Source organism: Bos indicus, chromosome 4 (assembly GCF_029378745.1).
Source record: "Bos indicus isolate NIAB-ARS_2022 breed Sahiwal x Tharparkar chromosome 4, NIAB-ARS_B.indTharparkar_mat_pri_1.0, whole genome shotgun sequence".
NCBI lineage: Eukaryota > Metazoa > Chordata > Mammalia > Artiodactyla > Bovidae > Bos > Bos indicus.
Window position 1 is genome coordinate 91,926,548 of NC_091763.1, and position 25,967 is coordinate 91,952,514.

Sequence of the window (25,967 nt, forward strand, 5' to 3'; positions counted from 1 at the left end):
ACCTGTGAGAGATAGAATATCCCCTCCGCCAGTCCTCAGCTTCCTTGGAGCCCCAAAAGCTTTGTTCCCAAAGGAGTCTGGCAAGGTCCATATGTGAAGGGCACAGGCTGACCATGAGTGCTCTCCTCTCCTCTCCACTTTCCATTCCTCTCCACTCACCTGTGCTTCACTGGGCCTTCACAGAGCTGGTCCATGCCAATGAACTCTGCTCTAGTGTGACTTGGAAGCCAGCCTTCATGAGCACAGAAGTTTGTCAGCAGATACTGCACAGGCTGCTATATCCTCTCTGATTCAGATGTAAGCAGTCTGGCAGAGTAAGCCTCTGATGAAAACACCTATGTCATCCTGCATTTGGGTGAAGCATACTTGTGTTTATCCTGGACTCCCAAGGGCTCCAAGCATGGAAATCATACTTTTCCCTTCCTCTTCCTTCTAAATTTCATGTTGTATCTCTTGACAACCATCATAAGCCTATCCTTCCACCTTCATTGGTTGTTATAGACCTGATGGCTTTGCAATGCTATAGAGGACAAGGTTTTTGAAGATAATTTTAACCATTTTTTTGTTTAAATTAAACTCAACATGTAGTGCCAACAAAGCACATCACAAGATTGATGAGGGGAGTGCATGAAAAGCAGTGATCCTGTGTGTGCTGCAAAGTCAAGGACACTACATCACTACAGCCACCAATGCCAGGGTGTAACATGTAACATAAAAACAGAACACACACATAAAAAGGAACGAACTGTGGAAGAAACGGTGCTGATTTCAGGAAGTATCAGGGATCATCTCCTCTGAGTCTACATACCCTCTGAAAAGAGCAGACTCAGCTGTCATTTCAAGGGTCATTTTTACACATAAGTGAAAATTATCTTTAAAATTTTCTCTTTCCTGTTATACAACTAAAATGGGGATAAATTTAATGTAAGTTGAAGCTTAAAGACTAATTTACGTTGATATTAATTAAACTGCTGGAAATTACAGTGGGCCCTAATAGAGTTATATTTATTCTTCTAATAAGAAAGAAAATTATTTTAAATTCAAGGAACAATTTAAAAATGTGGTTTCTGGTGGCAGCCTAGAAAAGTATTAATGATGTGCATTTCTGCAATAAAAAGATGTGAAATACAAATCTACTAGTAGATATTTAGATATGTTAGCAAGTAATTTCGGAAAAGGCAATGGCACCCCACTCCAGTACTCTTGCCTGGAAAATCTCATGGACGAAGGAGCCTGGTAGGCCGAAGTCCATGGAGTCGCTAGAGTCGGATGCGACTGAGAGACTTCACTTTCAGTTTTCATTTTCATGCATTGGAGAAGGAAATGGCAACCCACTCCAGTGTTCTTGCCTGGAGAATCCCAGGGACGGGGAAGCCTGGTGGGCTGCCGTCTATGGGGTCGCACAGAGTTGGACACGACTGAAGCAACGTAGCAGCAGCAGCAGCAGCAAGTAATTTTAGAAAAAATATTACCTAAAACAAATAAAAGATTAGTCTTGAAAACAGGAATATAAACAGTACCCTAGCTGATGGATTCAAGGTTTCATTTTGTTTTTCCCAGTTGTTAGCATCAGCCTTCTTTCCATCTTCAACCATAATACCATGGATTCTGCTTTATGCACAACCAAGAAGTCAGCATTAACAGATAAAATTAGTGTCAGTAGCCAAAAACTATTAGGTATCCAATCCATTTCCCAGTCTTTTGCTTATCCCATTAAACCACACTCTCTTTTCATTTGTACTTCAGTTCTTTTCATTCATTTATGTTAACTTATTCAATCAAAATGAACTGAGTTTGTTTTTTTTTTTTTTAATGGGGGCCCTGGAACAGTGACAGCTCAAAAGCAAACCATTTCTCTTCTTTGAGTTCTTTTATCATCTCTTCAACTTACATGAGAACCCAGAGGACTAAAACAAAAAATTTTAAAGAAAGCATGACATTTTTTTTTAAGTTTGACTATGCTAAACCATTCATTTCAGCCATAAAATCAGTCCTTTCATCATGGATTTTCTCAAGTTACATATCTTTCATTCTTCATTCGTCTTCTTTGATATTTTGTGTATGATATGGTGCTGATGTGGGCAACTACTGGGAATAGTTATATTCAAGAGGATGATCACCCAGTTACTTAAGAGATATTTCCAGGGCAATTAATCAAGAGAAATAATTTCTGGCATTCCATGGAATTTAATGTGCCATTTACATTTTAATTAGTCTGCAAATATCTACGTTATAAAGGATAAATAGGAACATTTGAGGGCTGTAAACTTTGTCTTGCCTTCACTGTCCTTTCTTTCTGAACGTCAGTCTACCTTCATTAAATAACAGAGCTCTTACTGATGAAAAAAAAACAGAACCATATAATAACTGAAGTACTTTCAGAAGATTAGCATTAGGCCAAGGTGTTTGATTTATTATGCACAATGATAAACAATCACATACCACAGAATATGGAAAAGCCAGATAAGTTAAACAATGGCAGACTGCTTGTTTTATCCTAAGAAACTTGGGTTTGCATATATCATTTTCAGATTTCTGCTAACACTACGAGCAAAAGCCTACAAAGGAGGATTAATGATACTATTTGCATGAAATCTAATTTCTACAAAGCACTTTAGAGTATTTGGATGAAAGAAAAGTGTCAGAGAAAATTATCAAAGCAATCAAATAAATTAAATTGCTAATTGCACAGACCTTTTAGTTAGGAATAATTCACTCTGTTAAAGAATGGCATAGAAGTAACATTATGAAATTTAAGGTTTGTAATTTGGGGAATGTTTTTCATTCAGCTCAAAATAGATAAACTGGTCATTAAACACTACCATTCAAGTTGAGGCTTTAGTCCTTTTCTTTCCTCCACAAACAAGCAATGAAGACGCTGAAAAGGGAATTATGCCAAGCGCTTAAGCACCATGCTGTTTTAAAAATGAAACAGAAATCTGACTTATGACAAGTCAAAGCAGAGGGACTTGAAAGAGAGCATCCAGTTATGTGCCTCTTCAAGTTTCAGGCTGCACTGAGTTGGGGCCTGACTTGCTTGCTTTAGTTTCTAGTACTGCTGTTAACAGTCACAAACTTAGTGGCTTAAAACAGCACAAATTGGGACTTCCCTGGTGGTTCAGTGATTAAGGATCCGCCTTGCGATGCAGGGGACGTGGGTTTGATCCCTGGTCAGGGAACTGAGATCCCACACGCCCAGGAGCAACTGAGCCCCTGCACCGGAACTACTGAGCCTTCACACCACAACTAGAGAGTCCGGGCGCCACCAGGAAAGACACAGTGAAGATTCAGCATGCCACAACTGAGACCCGATGCAGCCAAGTACATACTATTAAAGAACAAAATCAAAAATAAATAAAACAGCACCAATTCATTATCTTACCATTCTGGAGGGATGTGGTCTCAATAGGACTGTGTTCTTTCTGGAGACGCTAAAGGAGAACCAACTTCCTTGTCAGTTCCAGCTTCTAAAGGCTTCCCATATTCTTTGGTTCATCACGCCAACCTCTGTCTGTCATCCCACCTACTAGGCACTCCTGTCTCCTCTTTTACTTATAAGGACCCCTCTGACAACACTGGGCCCACCTGGAGAATGCAAAATAATCTTCCCATGAGAAGATCCTTAATTTAATCATCCCCCTTGACATGGTCCTTTTTGCCACATAAAGCAATTATACTCACGAGTTCTGGGGATCAGGTCTGTATATCTTATAGGGGGTTGGGGATGGAGGGCTCTCAATTTTGTTGACCCCACCTGGGGAGTGCCTGTGGGCTAGTGGCCAGGAGGTGAGCAGGCAGAGGCAGCCCCACTAAGCAATCTGTGCTCCAAGACCAAGTCAGAGCAGTTGATGCCTCGTGTCTTCCATTGGCCGGATGACTGAGCAAAGTGAGTGAGAGAGAGAGAATATTCAGGTAGCATGAGGGGAGGAAGCCTCAGAAGGAAGAAGTCAAATGTCGCATTTCCCAGGCACAATGGAAGGAACAAGAAATAAGTTAGATTAGTGCTCTTCGGTCTGAGGACTGGTGCTGGAACCCAGTCTGTAATGTTGAAAAAGGACAGAAATTGAAAGTAAGCTTTAAGGAAAATTTTGTAGCAGTTTGACAGAGTAATTTTGTGTTGAAGAATGTGATTATTTAAAATGCAGCTTTATATTTTGCATGTTTTTTTTTCATTTTACTACCAATTCATGTTTATCATATATTTCAAAACTATTACGTCTATTCAGTTCAGTTCAGTTCAGTCGCTCAGTTGTGTCTGACTCTTTGCGACCCCATGAGTCGCAGCACACCAGGCCTCCCTGTCCATCACCAACTCCCGGAGTTCACTCAGACTAGAAGATGGGAAATAATTGAAAATTGCTGTTTCTGTTCTCTTTCTCTTTCACATACACACAAAATCCTAGTTCTTCATCACAGATTTTTCAAAAAGCCATGACCAGAGGAAAGTGCATGACTTACAGAGGGGAATTCCAAATGAAAGGGACCCTGGAAATCTCCAAGGAGCTAGAATCAGCTGTAAACACTTGCCAGGCACTCCAGTGAGCACCACACCAGTTTACAGCACTATTAGTTCACTAAGAACTGTCCCAGTCCCGTCTCCCTTTGTCTACCCCATATTCCAACCCCAAGGCTATACAAGCTTTGGGGTGGGGGGTAGGACCACTAACAGGAAAGGGGACAGAAGCCTGCCACATCCTCGTCCTTTTAAATCAAGCTTGAAATTTTGATTATTACAAGGGACTAGACATTCTAATTAGACATTACTTTGCCAACAAAGGCCCATCTAGTCAAGGCTATGGTTTTTCCAGTAGTCATGTATGGATGTGAGAGTTGGACTGTGAAGAAAGCTGAGCGCCAAAGAATTGATGCTTTTGAACTGTGGTGTTGGAGAAGATGCTTGAGAGTCCCTTGGAGTGCAAGGAGATCCAACCAGTCCATTCTAAAGGAGATCAGTCCTGGGTGTTCTTTGGAAGGAATGATGCTAAAGCTGAAACTCCAGTACTTTGGCCACCTCATGCAAAGAGTTGACTCATTTGAAAAGACCCTGATGCTGGGAGGGATTGGGGGCAGGAGGAGAAGGGGATGACAGAGGATGAGATGACTGGATGGCATCACTGACTCGATGGACGTGAGTTTGAGTGAACTCCAGGAGATGGTGATGGACAGGGAGGCCTGGCATGCTGCGATTCATGGGGTCGCAAAGAGTCGGACATGACTGAGCGACTAAACTGAGACATTGTAATTACTAAATTTAGAATATACTCTGTGGTTTAAAGTGAATAAAAGACATTTTTCATTGTATGCCAGTGACCAGAAAATTCATGAGATGGGCCCAAGTTTTCATTCAAGGCCAAGGCCAGGACAAGCCCCATGGAACCATTTTAAAGGAAGAGTTGACAAGAATAGAAGCCACTTTATGGTTTCATCCCTGGAGTCATGATTGTTCAATCTAATAATTATGTAACTCAGAGATAGAGCAAGTCTTAATATAGAGTCACTCATGTCATGGTTTAAGGCAAGGTTTCTCAACCCTGGCTACATTGCCTATTGAGCTGGGTAATTTTTTGTTTTAGGGTGGGGAGGGGAATTCTCCTGTGTATTTTAGCAACATTTCTACCTCATCTCTAATCCCTAGCACTCCCACCCAAATTGTGACAGCCAAAAATGTCTCCAGACACAGCCAAATGTCTGCTGAAAGGGCAAAATTGTCCCTAGTTGAGAACCACTGTGGTAAGAGAAGCAAGGAAATTCTTTTTCCTTTTCCCACCCAGTAAATACCTCCCTGCCAAGATCCAAAGCATCTGAAGTCCATCATTCCACATCCATTGCCATTCCAGAGTATTCTTTTTTTTTAATTTATTGGGCCATAGTTGATTAACAATATTGTGCTAGTTTCACATGTACAGCAAACTGATTCAGTTATACACATATATATTCATTCTTTTTCAGATTTTTTTTTCCCCACACTGTTTGCAGGATCTCAGTTCCCTAACCAGGGATTGAACTTGGGCCATAGCAGTAAAAGTACCAGATCCTAACCACTAGACCACCAGGGAACTCTCATACATATTCTTTTAAATTCAAAGTCCTCTGAGAAGGGATACCCAGCTGTTATCAGTCATTGATACATTACTGTAATTGAGTCATCAGATTCCTTTCTTTCATAGATTGGCCCATTTTTAACATACTGGTGGTGAAGCTAAGGTGAGAGTAAGGCACAAAGATCTGGGAAAACCAGTTGGTTCCTTCCACGTCCAAAACATCCCTTGATCTTCCCCCGACCCCACCACAAATTCTCTTTTTCAGGAGTTCTACTTCTCTCCTGTATTATGGCAACAAATTTTTACCACGTCCCCCGTACCAGTTTCATGTCCCTCAAACTCATCCTCCTCATCGTCCTTGGACTGATCTTTCTAATCATGCCCAGTCTTAACTCATAAGTCTTTAAAGACTTGACATCATACAGAGGAAAACATCCAAGCTCTTAATGAGGCATGCAGCCTAATTCCGTCCATATGAATGGTTCCTAACCCCATGTCTTCGCCCTTGCTGTTCGATTTCTCTTCCTTTCCCTTCCCTTTGTTTACCAGGAAAGCTTCCAAACTTTCAGTTGCAACTCACTCACTCACAGCCTTGAAAACTCCTTCTCTGATTCACTCAGCAATAATTAAGATGCTCCTTTTCTGAGGATGCCAGGTAACAGTGAGTGTATCTTTAGTGTAGCACTTACCTCTTTTTAAGTAAGCTTCCCTGGTGGCTCAGATGGTAAAAGAATCCTCCTGCAATGCGGGAGACTTGGGTTCAATCCTTGGATCAGGAAGATCCCTTGGAGAAGGGAATGGCAGTCCACTCCAGTATTCTTGCCTGCAGAATCCCATGGACTGAAGAACCTGGTGGGCTACAGTCCATGGGGTCCCGAAGATTTGAACACCACTAAGTGATGAACACCTTCACACTACCTCTTTGTTTTTAATTATTGTTTTACTAGACTTTTTTCTTCACTAGACCTTGAGTTCATTGAAGATAGAAACCATGGTCTGCTGTTTTCCTGAAGTTCACAACATGGTTTAGAGAGCCCTGTGTGATCAGGCCTCGGAATTCCTCTCCTGTCTTATCTGATTACAGTGTCCTTCTTGCTTTCAACTCCCACACCATACAGACCTTTATTCAATGCTAATTCATCGTGTCCTCTCCAACTTCCAACCTCCCCATACAGCCTTCCCTCCTGCTTCCAATGCCCTTTTTCCCTCTCCCTTGAATGCTGTCCCTGAAAACTCTGCTCACTGTCCATTGCTCAGCTAAATGTTACTGCTTCCAAGAACTTAATCTGAACTTCCAGACCAAGGGAGGTTCCTCTGTTTTACACTTCCAAGACAGTCTATGCTTCTTTCTGTACCATTTTGCACATACTGCAGTAGTGTGACTCATACCACCACATTCGGGTATAAGAGATGGTACTATTACTTTAATTTTCTAAGTAAAATTCAATCTGATTCTGAACTTTTCACTCACTAGTGTGAGGGGGAAAAAATCAGTCATGTTTTTGCAAGGCTGTTAGAGTACAAAATTCTGGAGGCCTCTGGAAAGCCTAGGACTTAGACTCTAGTCTTTAACTCACTGTGACCCATGGCCACTGCTAAGACACTCATCATCTAATTTGTATTTCATTCAAATACAGAAGGCTCTGTTGCTTCATGCTAAACTTTCAGGCTCCATGAGGTCCTAGTGAAAAGTGAAACTCATTCAGTTGTGTCCAACTCTTTGCCATCCCATGGACTGAAGCCCACCAGACTCTTCTGTCCATGGGATTTCCCAGGCAAGAATACTGGAGTGGGCTGCCATTCCCTTCTCCAGGGGATCTTTCCAACCCAGTGATCAAATCCAGGTCTCTTGCCCAAGAGGCAGATTCTTTATCATCTGAGCCACCAGGGAAGCCAGGTTTTATCTATCAACCTAACTATCTATCTACCTATCATCTAACTATATATATAGATAGATAATGCTTGCATTTATCTATCTATCTATCTATATCTACCTACCATCTAACTATATATATATATATATATATAGTTACTTCCCTGGGTTCTATCACCAAGTGTCACCCTCCTGCCACTTTCCTCTGAGGCCTCAAGACTTTCCAAGTGCCACTGCCCCCAGGATTGTAACTTTTGCTTGTAGCCATCTGAGCACCAATCTCACTCCTAATATTCACAGGGCCAGGACAAGAGAAAAGTAGAAGTATCCTACATCCAAATATTTTCAAAGTTACAAACCAAGCCAACAAACTATTAAAAGACTTCTGTTGCTCTATGCCCACATATATATGCCCTCATAATTTCCTGGAAGGCTACATTCAAGTTAAGAATCCTTGGATTCCTCAGTGTCCCATACTGGAACATGGTAGCCTAATCATAACTGGTCCTTATACCATACCCCAGCTGCATCCCACACTGTGAGGGGCCCCACATACACTGATGTGGACTCCTGTCTGCAGAACCAAGCTGTCACACCCTTCAAATAGCCACCCTTTCACCATCCTTTAGGCCTAAGAGAACTCAAGTGGCATGATAGGATGGACTAGAAGAGGCTCCAGAAGGTGAGGCTGTTTAGATTGAGAATCCTGGGTCCCAGGCACCCAGAATGCAGTCTAAAGAAGAGTGCTCAAGGTTCAGTGGGCATATTCCCTTAGATCCACAGACTCTTCAAAAGTGACTGAAAGAGGGCCAGAGCAGGGCCATGTAAAGAGTGGGTCCCAAAGCAAGGGTCTCTCTTACCTGGGTCTGATGGTAATCTTAAAATCAAATTGTTAGGTATTGCTGGAACTAACTTCTCAGCACACAAGAAGAGGCTCCAGAAAAGAAACTTATTCGATATGCTCAATCAGTATTAATTCAACTAATACTGACAAATGGAAACCAAGAGAAAGGGCCATCAAGCTGCTGCTAAGTTAATAAACAAAATCAGTGCTTCCTGAAGTTCTATTTTAAGAAATTACCAGTTCTACTAGAAAAAAGTACAGTATTCTGTAATGAAATGTCTGAAAGGCAGATTCTTAAAGCAAATTTTTAATGCAGAACTTCTCAGAAGCTTTAATATAAGAATGTGGTCTGTGAATACAAAATAAGCAAGTAAACTTATATAGGTGTGTGTGTGCCTAGGTGTGTGTGCATTTGTGTGCACACCTGTACACAAACGCATAATATATTTCTTGGCACTAGAATTCTGAAAATGCTATGAATCAAATAAAAGAAAATCACCATATCAGTCAGAGTTCTTGAGTGCCAATGACAGAAATAAAAGAATTAAATGGAAGATTATTAGATGACTCTTTAAGAACCAGGCTTAGAAAGCAAGTAGTCTTGGGCAGTAGAAACCACAGCAAGAAGAGTCCAATCCTTATGTTACTAATACTGAAATAAATTAATTCCTAACCATTTCCACTTCCTTAAAGCACTGGGAAATGCTAACAAATAATAACTAAAAAACAAAACCAGGATGCAAAAGAATATGAGCCCAATTCTATCCAATGGAAGATAGAATGAAAGAGGGATATACAGAAACAATCCTAGAAGAAAATATAACAAAATGTTAGCAGTGTTTTACTGAGTGACAGAGTTATAAGTGATCTTTATTTTATTTAATGTATATGAATTACATTTGTAAGTATAAAAATAAATATTTTTAAAACCAATCTTTCCAAATCTAAAAGAAAACTTGTTCCAATGCCAAAATTTTCAAACTCCTTGTTCACAATTCTCAGATCCTTCCTGATTTCATAAACTTTGATAGTGAGTTTTTCTAATTTTTAGATGATCATTTAAGTTTCATATTACCTGAGGATTTTTGAGGCAATAAACATGATTAAAGCTCTTTTTTGCCTTTATGAATAAATAGGATATTATATATAAATCACAGTCCCAGTAAATTATTGACTCTAATGGCATACCAAATCCCTGTTGTCAGTAGCTAGTATAGTCACCACTAGTCAGTGCAATTAGTAGGATCTCATAACAAAGAACTCTAGATAATGCTTGCGTATAACTTGAGGTAACTCAACTTCAAGGGTAATTTCACTTTTTTGAAACAAAATTGCCTCTTTATTGAATTAGCAACATAAATATTAATAAATTTATTCTTTATTTAAAAAAATCAGGGTTAACAATAACAAAACCTCACAATACTATCCTAAATAACACCAGTCAAAACAAAATAAAAACAATTATAATCTATTATTTTTAAAATAGCAACAATTAAGAACTATTACCAAAACCTTTAGGATGCAGTCAAAGCTCTGTTCAGAGGTGTATAACCTTATATGTCCTATTATTAAATAAGAAAGAAATAAAAATCAATGAACTAAGTCATTAATTAAAAAGAAACATTCTGAAAACAACAAAATAAACTTAAGAATAAAGAAGGAATTTTAAAAGATTAAAGTTATATTAATGATGTAGAAAATAGAAAAAATAATTAAATGTTGGTTCCTTTAGAAGACCATCAAGTCTAATAAAAGAAAGAAAATGCAACTAAAAAGATTAGAAATGAGAAAAGAGCTATAACTATAAACATAGAGAAAAATATTTTCAAGTGTAAGATTATATGTAGAAGACTGATAAACTGTTAAATTCTATAAAAATGCATGATTTGCTTTAAAGTTGCTATTTTTTAAATTTGATAAGAAATAGTAGTTAACCTGTCTAAACCTAAACCATAGAAGAAAACTTAAAATTTTTAAGAGAGTTATCTTCCACTCACTTACCCTGAAAAAATTTTGGGGCCTAAACAGTGTGGTAGGTAAATTCCTCCAAATCGTCAAAGAATAGATTCCTACACTCTATACTAATCTAGAGCACGGAACAAGACTTTTCTGAGGCTATTTAAGACACAATTTAAAAATGCAAAGCTCCCCATCCTGAACCTGTGTATACCTGAAATTTTTTTAATTAAAAAAAAAAATAATAATAATAATAAAATAAAATCATAAAAAAAAAGAACTAGCCAATGAAATCTAAAAAAAAAAAGAAAAGAAAAATGCAAAGCTTTAGTCCAAACATATTCATGAATATAAATGCAATTATTCTAATTAAAATTTAAGGAGCTGAATTCAACAGTATTATACTGAAAGAAGAAAACAAACCCACTGTAATGAAACAGGATACATCTCATACAGAAATAATCCAATATTAAGAAAGTCTATTAATGTAATTTATTATAACAATAGGCCACATGATCATCTCTTGTTGCCCAGAATACATTTAATATAATTCAGCAACAACTTCCAACAAAATGCTTAGAGTGCTTGAACCAGGAAACCACTTCTTTAGCCTGATAAAGACCTTTATTTCAATCAAACAGCTAACATTAAAAGCTGGTAAAATATTACTGGTATTCCTAAAAAGTCAGGAATAAGAACAAAATTAACATTAATACCATCATATAACATGTGAGGTATTAATATTATAAAGAGAGAAAATCACTATTAAGTATACTTCAAGTGATTGTCTACTTAGAAGAGAATCAACTAGAAAAATTAATGAAAGAGTACAGAAAATTTACCAATTACAGAAATCAATAGCCTGACCCAACAAGGAGCAACCAGTTATAAAACATAACAGGAAAATGATCCAAACTAAGACATAAAATATCTAATGATACAATTAACAGGAAACACGCACCACCTACAAAATTGCTGAAAAAATATATAGGAAGCTTTCAATAATCCTGACATGTGACAAGTTCCTGAATGGCAAAATAACTATTACAACAATGGGCATTTTCCCCTAATTAATCTATGAGGTTAAAGCAATTCTAAATAAAATGCCAGTTTCTTTTGGAAACCGAGCAAACTATAACTAAAGTTTATCTGGAAGAATAAAAGCACAAATATAGCTGAAACTATTTTGAATAAGAAGAATAATGCTTACTCCATTAAAAAGTTAATCACACAATAAAGCAAATTACAAAATGACAATAATTAAAACATAGTTCAGGAATATAGAAGGATACCCCTCCCCCAAAAAAACAAGCAGATAAATAATAAATCCAGAACCCACTCAAAGTATATGTAAGAATTTAATTTTTGATAAATGTAGAATTTTCAAAACAGTAGAAGAGGGAGTTTTCAATAAGTGATGATGCAACAACAAAATAAATATTTAGAGCCTTAATCACATCTATATCAAAAAATAAATTCCATTTGGAATAAAGATTTAAATCTAAAAAAAATGAAGAAAAAATAGACAAATATTTATATAACATTGAGCTGGAAGAAAACTTTTTCAAACATATCACCAAAAGCAGAAATCTTGAAAGGACAAATAGATTTACCTAAATAAAAAATGTAACATTTCTGTATATCAAAGATACTACAAACTAAATTGGTACACATAAGACAAGGGGCAAAATATCGGCAACATATTGAATAAACAAATGGTTAGTGATTTAAATATATAGAGTTCTTACAAATCAATAAAAAATGAACTCCCAACAGAAAAACTGGCAAATGTGTTCATTTATTCCTTTAACAGATATTTATTGTTCACCTAATGTGTGCCAGGTATTGTGCTTCAGGCTAGAAACACAATGTTGAAGAATCTAGACATCCAGACACAGCCTCTTTCATTCATTCCAGTATGGGAAACATAGACACAATAAGTAAATAAACAAATAATTGTACAAATCGAGATAGGAATTCAAAGAAACAAAGAAGTGAGAAAACAAATGGGAGGAGAGAGGTGAGCACTATTTGCAAACAATGCTCTGGGCAAGCCTTTTTAAAGATTTTTTATTTAAGCAGTTATCTAAGGGTTGTTGTTGGGGAGAGACTAACCAAGGAGAGCAGGTTGGCAGAGATAACAGCATTTACTAAGCCCCTGGGGCTTCCCTTGTGGCTCAGCTGGTAAAGAAACCACCTGCAATACAGGAGACCTGGGTTTGATCCCTTGGCTGGGAAGATAGTCTGGAGAAGGGAAAGGCTACGCATTCCAGTATTCTGGCCTGGAGAATTCCATGGACTTTATAGTCCATGGGATCACAAAGAGTCAGACACAACAGAGAGACTTTCACTTTCACTAAGCCCCTGCAGGGCAGAAAAGCATGTTGGAGGAACCAGCGTGGCTACATCATGGTGGGCAATGAGAGAGAGGAGCACAGATAGGGTTGGAGAGATAGGTAGGGGTCAGATTGTGCAGGACTCTGTGAGTCATGATTAAGGGTTTAGATTTTATCTTACAATTTACTCAATTCAATTGAGGAGTAAGGTCATTGTCACCACTCTATGAAGAATGTATTTAAGTGGGTCATGGGTCATGAGTGAAAGTAGAGACAACAGGTAGGCTGGCTGTCACAATAATCAAGTGAGAACAAACAGTGATTAGATTTAAGTGATGGCACTGAAAATGAAAAGAAGAAGACATTAAAGTACATTTGGGGGACAAAATGGTTGTATTATGCTGGTCTACTTGATGTATGGGAGAGATGAAAAGAATCAAACAGGACACATAGGTTTCTGGCTTGAGAAATTGGTTTTATGGTGACGCTCTTTACTGTAACAGGGGAAACAGGTTTGGGGTGAGAATGAGGAATTAGATTTGGGACATGTTAAGTTTGAAAGATCTGAGTCAATCAAAGGAAGATATTAATTAAGCAAGCAATTAGATATGTGAGTCTAAAACTTAGAGGAAAGATCAAAGTAGGAATCATAAATTTGTAACTTATTAGCATAAAGCCAGTACTTAAGTCCATGGCAATTGATAAGATCCTCCTGGGAAAGAACATAGAAAGAAAAAAGGGACCCAGTGGAGGTTTTAAAAAAACAAAAACCGTCAACATTTCCAAGTTAGGCAGGAGATAGAGCATAACATTAGGAGCAAACAGTGAAGCAGGAAGAAAATCTGGACGGAATAGTCTTGAATATGAAGAGAGAATCTTTAAAGAAGCAGGGAGTGGTCAAGGTGAAGACAGGAAAATATCCTTTTGGATAGGGTAATATGGAAACTCCAGGAGATGGTGAAGGACAGGGAAGCCTGGCTGCTGCAGTCCATAGGGTCACAAAGAGTCAGACATGACTTAACGACTGAACAACAACACGGAGGTGGGTAGTGGCTTTAACTGGGCACTTTCAGGAGTGGGGGTGAGGGTGTCACACTGTGAACGTGAACAGAAGATCAGAAAATGAAGACAATCTATAGGATAATTCCTTAAAGAAGCTTGGTCATGAAGGAGAGCTGAGAAATGGCTAATAGATGGAAAAGATGTGCCTGAGGGAAGGTTTGGTTAAGAATACTGGAGCGTGTTTGCAGGCTCATGAGAATGATTCATTCAAGACAGAAATTGACATCACGGAAGAAAAGGGAACGCCTAAGGAAAAAAGTCCTTGTAAAGGCAAGAAGGGTTGAGATCCAAAGTCCAAGAGGAGGAGGTGGCCTTTGAAACTTCCTCCATAGTCACAAAAAGGAAGTTGGTGGTTACCAAGGCAGCTGGGTTGGGAGTGGAGGGTCTTGTGCTGGGAAGATAGACTTTGTATGTAACATCTATTTTTCAAGGGAAATTTAAAGTAAACAGGGAGGAGGAGATTGGGAAATTCTGAGCAGAGATGAAAAGGTATAAACAGAAGTGGGAAACTGAGGCTATAGTAGGAACAATAGCACCAATCTGAGGTTTGAGATAAAGGATTCAAAGTAAAACTGTGATTTCCTTAAAGAAAATGTCCAGCTGTCGCAGTCAGGCCAATGGAAGGCAGACAGTAAGGTTCATTCAGAGTTGAGATTTTACCAGGAAAGTAAACTGAAAAAAATTGAAGTTCAAGACTGCTGAGAGGACTTTATTTCAAGGATGATAATAGTGATGGGTCACAGGATCTAGGCTAGACAAATAAGTGACAAGGGCTGATAAATAGTGGGAAAAATGAAGTTAATGAATTGTCAGTGAACAAGGGATCCAGGCTGATAGGAAGATGGTGATCAGAGTGGAATGACGGATAAGGTGTTAGCTCAGGTCCTCCTTCAGGTCCTCCTAGAAGCTGGGAAAGATTGAGGGCAGGAGGAGAAGGGTGACAGAGGATGAGATGGTTGGATGGCATCACAGACTCAATGGACATGAGTTTGAGCAAACTCTGGGAGACAGTGAAGGACACAGAAGCCTGACATGCTGCAGTCCCTGGGGTCACAGAGAGTCAGACACGACCTGAATAACAACAACCACTTCTAGAAGCAGACACGGAGGCAGGGTTTAACTTAGAAGACTTTTATTGAGGGGACATCTGTGAAGCAAAGAGGGAAAGAATCAGGAGCAGGGCGCAGTCTTCATACCATAACGCAAGTCTGACACCTAGAAAAGGAGAGGGAGGTTGGGCAAGAAGAGCCTTAGGCTCATGTGGCACGGTTCTAAGAAAGTTTCAGTCAGGTTGCTGAGGAGTACGCAGACCGAAGTTGCTCGTTGGAGGAGTCTGGTATCTCACCCCGACTCCGCTCAGTCACAGACTAAGCAGCCCAGGAGACGCACTAACCTCGGTGCAAACCCAGTAGAGGATGCCCTGGGATGGCAAATTAGAACCCGGGAGCAAGGGCTGATTCGGAGAGGAACAAATGGTCATTGGGTATGAAGTTACAAGGAGGGAACTGGAGGTTGGAATTCAAGTTTAACCACAGTATGGGTCACAAGACTCTGGACAGCGCGGGTCACCAGCCTGTGATGATGGGATTTGAGGTGAAGAAGATTAAAATGGGAACTAGGCTTTGAAGAACTAATGATGAAGGGAAATGACTAGGAACTCGACAAATTAGGAGGGAAGAGGATGGTACTCTCCGGTGGCAAGATTCTCAAAGAAGCCGGGATTATGGCAGACGGGATGAGGAAGTCCTCGCACCCGCCAGCCCTAAGGCACACGGTCCTCCTGAGGGGCTGCGTGGGACAGAGGTCGGTAAAGCGCGGGGTGACGGCAGGGCGCCGGCAGCTGAGGCCCCCGGGGAGATCGCCGACGCCCGAGTGGACTTGAGAGCTCCGGCGGGTGCGGCGGGAGGAGAGGCGCGACGGGCGAGGCCTGAGGTACTGGGCTGCGCGGGGCGCGGCGGCGTCCGGGCGCGGCCGGGCGGCGGCGCTCACGGGGCCGCCGGCTTCCCGAGGCCGCGGGCGGCGTGCTGGCGCTCCCGGGCGGCGCCGCCACGGAGCTTGGCGCGGCAGCTGGCGGCGGCCTGGCGCGTGGTGACGGCGCCCGCGGGCGGGCAGCGGCTCCCCGGGGCGGCCGGGCGCAGGGCGGCGGCGCTGCGGGGCGATGGCTTCCCGAGGCTTCGGCCCGCACGGGCGGCAGCGATCCCCAGGGAGAGAGACAAAGACACGCCGGTTAGAAACAGGCCGAACGCGCCGGCGCCTCCCCGTAATACAAGGAGCCGCCAACCCCAACTCAGCGCGATGCCATTTCCGCCCAACAGGTTGTTTGTCGTAGACACAGGAGATAAACCTGTGTTCATCAGGGGAAGACAGCATCCAACTGAAGTGTCATTAAACATGTTCTTAGCCATTTAGGAAAAGGTATCAAAACCCTTAAATTCTTTTGACCCAGAAAAATGAAAACATGCAAAATTTTCATACGGGGTATTCACTGCAATATCTACAACAGCAAAAAACAGGCAAAATGAAACAGCAATTTAAAGAAAAACTGGGACTATCCTATAACCAACAGTAAGATTAAAGTCTAAAGAGTTGATTCAGTTCAGTTCAGTCGCTAAGTTGTGTCTGACTCTTTATGACCCCATGAATTGCAGCCCGCCAGGCCTCCCTGTCCATCACCAACTCCCGGAGTTCACTCAAACTCACACCTATCGAGTCGGTGATGCCATCCAGCCATCTCTAAGAGTTGATACTAACCTGTTATTAAAAGAATACCAGGATATACTATCTATTCATATGGAAAGGTATACTAGATAGAATTAAAAAAATAGCTTAATCCTCATTTGTGGTGTGTGGGAATGGGTGTATACATGTGTGTACATGTGGATACATACACGACACACCATGCATGTATAAAATAATGGAAACACTCCAAACTGTTAAGTGGTTATCTTCAGGTGATGAGGCTGCAGGTAATCTTTACATATTTCCCAAATTATATCTTTATAATAAAAAATTCAAGTAACCTAATAAATGGCACTTAGTCTATTCTTATGTACCCATTCTTTCTACCAATTCAAAATTATGTTTTACATTGTGTAGCAAAGTGATGGACATCAAAAATTTTAAGAATGAATGAATGATTTCCACAGAAGTAATTTATCCTCCTCAAAAGTTCTGAGTAAATCACAATATTTCAGAGCAGTTTATGCCTTAAACATTATGCAGTGAATCAAAACCACTGTCTTCTATGAAGTTAGACCTTTATTAAGTATTCCTACTTCAGGTGAAAAAAAAGACTTTCTGAGCTTCTAATGAACCTAATTTGATTTGTAATCTCCACAGACTTGGGAACACAAGGTTTGCTGGAAAAAAAAAAAAGTTACCACACTTTTGGAACAAATGTTTTAGATAATACCAATTTTTAAACAATGTATTCAATAACTTGCTCTTCAACTTGAAGGAACTTAGTGGGAGCAAAACTAAAGTATTACAATAAACTAGTCAAAACCTTATATCTTGGTTTTCCAGTCATAACAAATTTAAGTTTTTAGCTCTTATTAACTAACATCAAGGGAATCTTTTGGGTGATAATAAAATTTTATACCACCATAACAAATGGAAGGAATTATAAGGCTTTGTTATTGAACTGATAGAAGATCCATTAATACATAAATTCCAATGATATTTTAGGCCAAAGGGACCTCAGATTTTTGAGATTTTCCTTAATTTTTCCATAATTTTGGATTTTCATAAATCCAAGCTGTTTATTGGAATGTTGCTTAACCAGAGGATGATCTAATCAACCACACCACCCTGCAAGTTTTTCCTTCCCTCTGTAGGTAGGTATGGGATAAAACAATCATGTCTAGAGACACTCATTTTTGTAGAATTTTAAAAAATTATCAGAAATAAAACATACAGAAAGAACAAATACTAAGTGGCCAAAAATTTGTGTTAACCAACTGCTGAACAAAAAGTGTGTATGAACTTTTTATAAAGCAGTGTCTCTCCAAAATCCTTATTTTACACCAAATGATTTAACATAGCAGGATTAAATGCAGGTAAGACAGAAGAACATTTATTTTTGATGCTATCATCCAACTTTCATCTGGTGTGTTGTACAGCAATTTCAATTCAAAATTTTTGAGTGTCTGTTATGTCTCAAGCACTGTGCTCAGACAAAAAAAAAAAAAAAGATAATTTGAGATTCCTTCCTTTGAAAAGCTCTATCTAGAAAATTACCTTCAGATTATTCAGATAACTCCAACCCTAAGGCTAACCTGAATCCCTAAATCACCCTTCAGTCCTGCCAAAGCTTTTCATCTCATTATTCTTCAGATGAGCTTTCTAATTTCCTGTCATTCCTTTGCTCAGATTCATCCAGAGCATCCCATTGTTTCCACACTAGCCAAGTTATTAGTTCTTAATCTTTCAGGGGAGTCAAAGACTAGTGAGATTCTGATTAGACATGGACTTTGTCTTCCAGAAGCATGCACAGAAATGCATACATACACCATATACTTCACTGCACTAGAAACTGATTTCCTGAACATAAGCAATATAGAAAAAGCAATATTTACAAAGAAAGGAATCCCTCCTTCATCCTTTCTTGCAGGAAAAATAGTGACTTCCTGAAAGAAATTTTTAAATTTTAACAGCTCAATAGTAAATCTCAGTAAAAACCTGGCTTGATTTGAAATTCTAATATGGTCTTTGATATAGTAACACATAGATAACCTTTGATAATCAATTGTAACTTTATTCTCCATGGCCATAAGTGTTGAATTCCTTGACTCACAAAGGTACACAGAACCAAAGCCGAATTCCATAGAATGCTTTGTCAGATTAAGGCAGCCTGTGTACTAGAACACTAAATTCCTCCCAGAGTTTCAAGCCAAAGTCAAGTCCCATTATTTCCTCTGCCTTCAATTTCAATTAAGACCTCTGGAAAGGCAGCAAATTTCTGTCTAGTAGAGAAAAACATCATATTCTGTTCCCATCTCTTGGCAATACCTCTTGGAAAGGTGGTAACAGCTGCTGACATGGAAAGTAATGAGGCATGGCTATCCCTTCCAATGACACGTGGCTATCCCCTCCTCATCAGAGAAGGAAAACCATGATGCATGCCTGATGTCACAGGTGCACATCTGACCTCTGAGTGCTATCAAACTTTTTCTGCCATTTGAGTAATTATCAGACAGTAGGGGAGAGAGATTATTTTGAAGATGTTGACAGCCTTTCCAATTTCCAAAGAGTCCTAAAATGAAATTTGTGATGACATGAGAGAGCACATGAAAATGTGAAGCCTGATGTACCAAGAGACTTCAGTAGTTTTATCCAGTTACATGATGAATGGAAATGGCGTGGGGCTCATTTTTTTCCAACTCTGGAGTAAATGATATCATTTGACAAGCAGTGCCCCAATTCACCATGAGGTCACTAGGCATCAGACACGACTGAGCGACTTCACTTTCACTTTTCACTTTCATGCATTGGAGAAGGAAATGGCAACCCACTCCAGCGTTCTTGCCTGGAGAGTCCCAGGGATGGGGAAGCCTGGTGGGCTGCCATCTATGGGGTTGCACAGAGTCAGACACGACTGAAGCAACTTGGCGGCAGCAGCAGCCTCAATTCTCTTTCATGGACCATATTTAACAAACTTCACATCAAACCACTTGACTCTCCACTTCCCTAACATACAATGTTCTCTCCCTCCTCTCATGTATTCAAATGCTCGAGACCCTCAGCCATTGTAATAAGCTTTCCCTGATTAACTGCAGTCTGAAATGACCTCTCCATTTTTTTTAATGAATTCCTGCAATTTTTTCTATTTATGACTGTCCTAAAATGTGTATTATCATGAGACCACCAGTTTCAAAAATGCATTATAATCTGTATTTTTACAAACATTAGAAAGAGCTGTGGCAATTTCTCCAATTTCCCTAAACCTATTTTGCCATTTTTAAAAGAATAACTTATCCCCAGAATGATGGAGAGGAAAAAGCTGACAACAATTGTTGCTGGAGTGACAGATCAACTGACCTCAATTATTCCTTTCTGTACTCATTTTCACACACAAAATTTGATTTTTCAAGTCTGTATTTGCCAGATCCGTAACGTCAATGTTGACTGTTGAGTTTACCGCCATTGTTCCCCTACCCCTAGATTGTCCAACCATGCCTCCCAACTCCCATGGTCATCCTACTATTCTAAGAATTCAGACCACTTTCAAAATAACTTTATGAAAAAGAATTTAAGCAGATCTGAAATGAAGATAAACTGATTAGATGGAAAGGCCTACAACTGACATCACCTATTCAAACAAGATACAAAATTATGCTGAGCAGTAACTTGAAGACTATCTCTTTCAATAGATTCACATTATAAACAGAAGAACTGTGGGGAATGGGGTATTTTGGAATAAGAAACTTAAATTTTAAAAGTATCAGTATGTCAACAACAAAACGATAGCAGAATCATACAGAGCCAAAAGGGATTGGCCTAATTCATTAGCTCATGGATTCAACACTAATGATAAATGCAATTAAGGAGTTAAAAGAAAAAGAAATTAAACAATGAAAGTAACTTAAAATGTGAAAGATGAGATTAATTAGTAACCCAAAGAAATGGCCCAAAAGATGGTCTTTGACATTAAAAGTATACCAAGGTAACCTGAACTTAACAACAGTTACACTTATTATCGTTTATTGTATGCCAGGCATTGGGCTGTTTGACATAATTAGTGCAATTTTATTAAACTCTGATGCAGAAAAACTTTGCTAAAGGAGAAAGAAATCAAGAAAGCAAAAGCTGGCCATCTGTCTGCATTGTGGTCTACTAGAAATTTGCTCTGAGAATTGATGAATATCTAGTCTGAGTGGCAAGTATATTCCTATGGGAAAACTGAACATATCCTACTACCAGAGCTTACAGATAAGGGTCACTAAGAGCTGATTCAATGTTCTTCATCAAGAAATCTTAAGATTAGTTTTCCATGTACATTTGTCTATTGGGGGAAATTACACTGAACCATAAACAGAAGTCAGTGTCCCTGATATATCTCACGACAAACTTAAAAACTAGTATTTTGGGCTTCCCAGGAGACAAAGGTTCATGTAGTCAAAGCTATGGTTTTTCCAGTAGTCATGTAAGGATGTGAGAGTTGGACCATAAAGAAGGCTGAGCTCCAAAGAATTGAGGCTTTCCAACTGTGGTGCTGGAGAACTCCTGAGAGTCCCTTGGACAGCAAGAAGATCAAAGCAGTCAATGCTAAAGGAAATAAATCCTGAATATTCACTGGAAGGACTGGTGCTGAAGCTCCAATACTTTGGCCACCTGATGCGAAGAGCTAACTCATTGGAAAAGACACTGATACTGGGAAAGAGGGTAAGAGGAGAAGGGGGCAACAGAGGATGAGATAGTTGGATGGCACCAATGAACAGGAGTTTGAGCAAACCCTGAAAGATAGTGAAGGACAAGGAAGCCTGGCCTGCTGCAACCCATGGAGTTGCAAAGAGTCAGACACGACTGAGCAACTGAACAACAAAGGTGGCTCAGTGGTAAAGAACCCACCGGCCAACAAGGAGATAAAGTTTGATCCCTGGGGCAGGAAGATCTCCTGGGGAAGGAAATGGCAACCCACTCCAGTAGTCTTACGTGGGAAATGCCACGGACAGAGGAGCCTGGCAGGCTATAGTATAGGCAGTCACTAAGATATGACTTAGCAACTAAACAACAACATCATTGTGGTATTTATACTTAAATATTTATCTATAAGACTGGCTAGAATGACACAGTCCTTAAGCACCTAGTCATCTTGCTAGTTGAATCAATAATGGCCCTAGATGAACCAATAGGACCAGCTTTAGAAAGCAGTGACCATGTCAAAGGTAAGTGTGAGGTCTAACAGGGAAGCTAGCCTGCCCTCTGTCTTGCTGTTCACCATCTTCAAATTACGATGCCATGTGATTTCAAACACATGCATACAAGAACAATTTAATTCGAAATGGGAATAACGGAAAAAGGAGGAACAAAATATAGCATTGTTTCTCCATGTTCCAGTGAACCTTGTGAATTTAGAGTTTAGTTTCTACAGCAGAGAAGGCTGAAGATTTATTTTTGTTTTTCTGGCACCAATAAGTAACTGTTTCATCTATTAAAAGAACTAGTCACCTAAGCAAAAAGTAAATGTTCAAGAACTTGGACATACAAACTTTTACTGAAGAATAAATACCAAAACATTTCTCATGTCCACAAATATATGCAATAGGCAGTTACGTATGGGCTTTGTTCTGTTTGGGGTGTTTTGTCAGTTTTTGTTTTCTGATAACATCTCCAGAGGCGAAAGATCTAATAATAAATACAGCCAGGTCCTAACATGATTTATCACAATTTTTGACAAGATGTTCACAGCATCACATCAAGAATTCCAAAGTCAGAATGCAGTTAGGACCCTGTGTCCATGGTCAAGGATAACACACACAGAAGTTGAACCAATGCTGTGAACCTCATGGATACAATTTTATTTGTACTACTACTGAATTTTAACTACTGTGGTATCATTATGAAAATACACTTTTAGTCTGATTAACTTTTTTCCAGTCAATAATGGAGTTATAATTAATACTATTTTCAAACAGCATTAGTGAATGATATGTGGAGAAGTACTGCCATCTTTAGGGAGAACGCAGGATTACTAGTAATCGAATATAAACACTTGGCCTCTGAACCCTATCATGGACACTTGGTATGGTACACTTTTTTTTTCAATGGATTTGTCTTCTGTGATACAGTTTGGTCCAAAGGATCTAAAATCAAGCAGTTTTAACAGGCCCCATTAATGTATGAAAAATAAAGCAATAATTGCACTGACAGATAAGCTAGCCAAAATAAAACCGTGAATGATCAAAATTAAGGATATATTTTTATACAGATGACATATAAACTGTTTTAAGAAACAAATGAAAAACTATATTTCTGTGATTAGCATATGAAGTTAGAGATTTTTAAATTTAGAAAATGAATATTTGTGGTTTAATATTTATAGCACCACTGCTTATCACTGGCACTGAGATATAAAACTGTTTGGAACATACCATACACGTTTTTACACAAGTTTAAAAGTAAATGGTTTCCCTGAAAATTTCACCTACCATTTCTTTCTCATATAGAAAAGAAAATATCCCAATAAGCTCTTTTTGGTAACTAGCAGTAATAATTATTATGCACATCTCACTAATTTTTTAACTTTAATATTTATCATAAAATAAATCAATGACCATGATCTCTCTGAAAGAAATGTGAAACACCACATTATGTTGCACATGAGGTACTCAATCTGATATGCTAAAAGTAACGAATAATACTTTGTTCACAGTAACTAAAGTTAGTTGTCTGATAGGCTATATAAGAAAGTTCATGGACCAAGGCATAAAAATATATGGGTTCTACAATTTTCAGACTTAATGCTAAAAAGTGGGGGAAAAAAAAAACCACCAGGAACAGAAAAGTGTGTATAGTATGCTTCCATTTGGTAAAGGTGAATATATACATTTGTATGATTATATACACATAAAACATCATGAAAGCCCAAGAAAACTGGACTGGAAACTAACTTCTTAACTCATGGGAAGAGAATTCGAGAACCAAGAGATAGGGTAGGAAAAAAACTTACCTTTCACAGTACATCTCTTTGTACTGTTTAACTTTGTTAACATGTATACGTTATTATCTACTAAAATCATCTTTAAGAGATGTCTGGTCTCTATTCCTGACTGCTTCATTGACTTCATGCAATCACTTACCTCAGTTTTCTCCATTTAAAATGAGGTTAAACTACATCTCTAGAGTTCCCATCTACAATTCAAGAGAATTCTGGCTCAAAAGAAGGTGTATACAAAATGTAAATACCAGATAGCTAAATAAAATAACTATGAGCCTTACTTTGCAGCCTGCTCTGTTCCCATTAGGCTACAAAAGCAGCATAGTAAGGAAGTCTGGGAAGAAAATTTATGTTTGTGAACTTGATAAAAGTTTGTCTTCTTTCTTTTTATTCTGTTCCAAAAGTAAAAATCTGGTTAGTCCTGGGAGTTTCTTGATGGCCTAGTGGTTAGGATTCCGGATTTTTTACTGCTGTTGGCTTGGGTTCAATCCCTGGTGAGGGAAATGAGATCCCACAAACTACACCCAACAAATACATAATCTGGCTAGTCCTCCGTTTATATACATGCACACACACATACTCACAACTCTCAAAACATTTTGATACATGAGTAAACATTTAAAAATAATTATAAAGAGGTAGAATCTTTGTGGAAGCTTTTTAATAGGATTCTGAGGCAGGAAAAAGCTGAAAAATCACCCCTGTATTTCCCTAAAATTGGCCCAAAAACCTCCTAAAAATCCTTCATAATCTTCATAAACACAAGATACCAGCAGACCCAGGATAGCCAAGGGTAGAGCAATAGAAGCTTTAGACCAGTAAAAACAGGACATGAAGAGAGGACACTGACATCTGAAGAACAGAAAATGGGGACAGGCCTGATGATCCATTCATTCATAACCTTACATGCTGCAGAGCAAAACTGTTAGTCTTGAGTCTCAGTAGGTTTAGAGTATAATCATGGGAACCCTGTAGTTAAATAATAATGCACTAATAACAAAGGATAAAGAGGGGAAAAAAAGATAAATGTTGCGAGTTCAACAAAGAAAGAGGTCACCATGGGCTGGAGCTACGAGGAACAGATTCACAGAAGAAAAAGAACTTAAAATCTGTGTGATAAGCAAAATGATGATGGAAACATGAACAAAATAAAGTTAGTTTAGTTTTAGTCATAGTCTGATTTTAAATAGTAACTTGGCAAAAAAAAAAATTATGTTGCCACATTTTCTTGATAGAATACTTTACAGGAGTGATGACATGCTAAAGATTTATCAAAAGTGACAAACAGGCTCAAATATAAGATTAATATGCATCTAGATACAATTTTCAACAGGGCAGGGTTCTAAAGTATGAGAAAACCATACCTATTCCAGGACATTTGGCCACCCTCTTCCAGTATTTTCTTGCAAGTAACTGGTATTATTTCCTATCACAACCTTCACACTCAAGAGTCAGCTCCACCCAAAATGCACAAAATGAGGAAGTCAGGTGGTGCCAGTTCTACTTTTCCATTGATTAAAACTGAGTTGGATCTGGGTAATTGAAAGTGATGTGCGCTTTACTACATGAAAAAATGTCAAAACAAAACAAAAACTATCCTCTTAAGAGATTCTGTAACCATATGAACTAAGGAACTAATACAGAACTACATAATAACTTTAGGCAAAATATATAAATTCAAGGTATTATTTATGAATACAGTGTATGTGGCTTCTGCTTGATTTCCTCACCATAAGTCTTACCCTTATCCTGTCTCCAATTTAGTCTCCTCAATGCTATCAGATGCTCCTGGTTTTTAAAATCCTTCAGCAGCTACCCCTAATTTTAAAAGTATGATTCAAACTACTCGGTATGTAAGACCTTTCTTGATTTGGCTGTAATTCCTTTCCTTGGTTTATATGGGGTCTCATGTCCTCTGTACCTACCTGGAAAGTTTGCCTAGCTAACTCTTCCAAAACTCAACTTAAAAATGGATGGATGAATTATGAAAAGCCTCACCAATCCCAGTGTGCCTTACAATTCCACTTCTGTGTATCCTTATAATGTGTTCTTCTTTCATAGTACTTGAGAAAAGGAACTGCACTTCTTCTCTCTGTAGTCCTAGCACCTAACTCAGTGCCTCACACAAGCAGGAGCTCAAAATGTCTATGAAATGGATACAGTCAGCCTAAGACAGTGAAATCTGAAGAATACTTAT

At 38.9% G+C, this 25,967-nt stretch overlaps 1 protein-coding gene and 1 non-coding gene across 3 annotated transcripts in view; both read right to left on the reverse strand.

Moving 5' to 3' along the window:
• Nucleotides 1–5,984: 5,984 nt before the first annotated feature.
• Nucleotides 5,985–6,056, reverse strand: TRNAK-UUU (transfer RNA lysine (anticodon UUU)). Its single transcript has one exon. It is a non-coding gene; the product is annotated as a tRNA-Lys (tRNA).
• Nucleotides 6,057–15,227: 9,171 nt separating this feature from the next.
• Nucleotides 15,228–25,967, reverse strand: part of ZNF800 (zinc finger protein 800) — a 51,099-nt gene continuing 40,359 nt past the window's right edge. For both annotated transcript variants that reach the window (XM_070788099.1, XM_070788100.1), the window contains exon 6: nucleotides 15,228–16,284. In XM_070788099.1, the coding sequence (XP_070644200.1) occupies nucleotides 16,098–16,284 (187 nt within the window). In that variant the 3' untranslated portion in view covers nucleotides 15,228–16,097. The remainder of the gene's footprint in view (nucleotides 16,285–25,967) is intronic.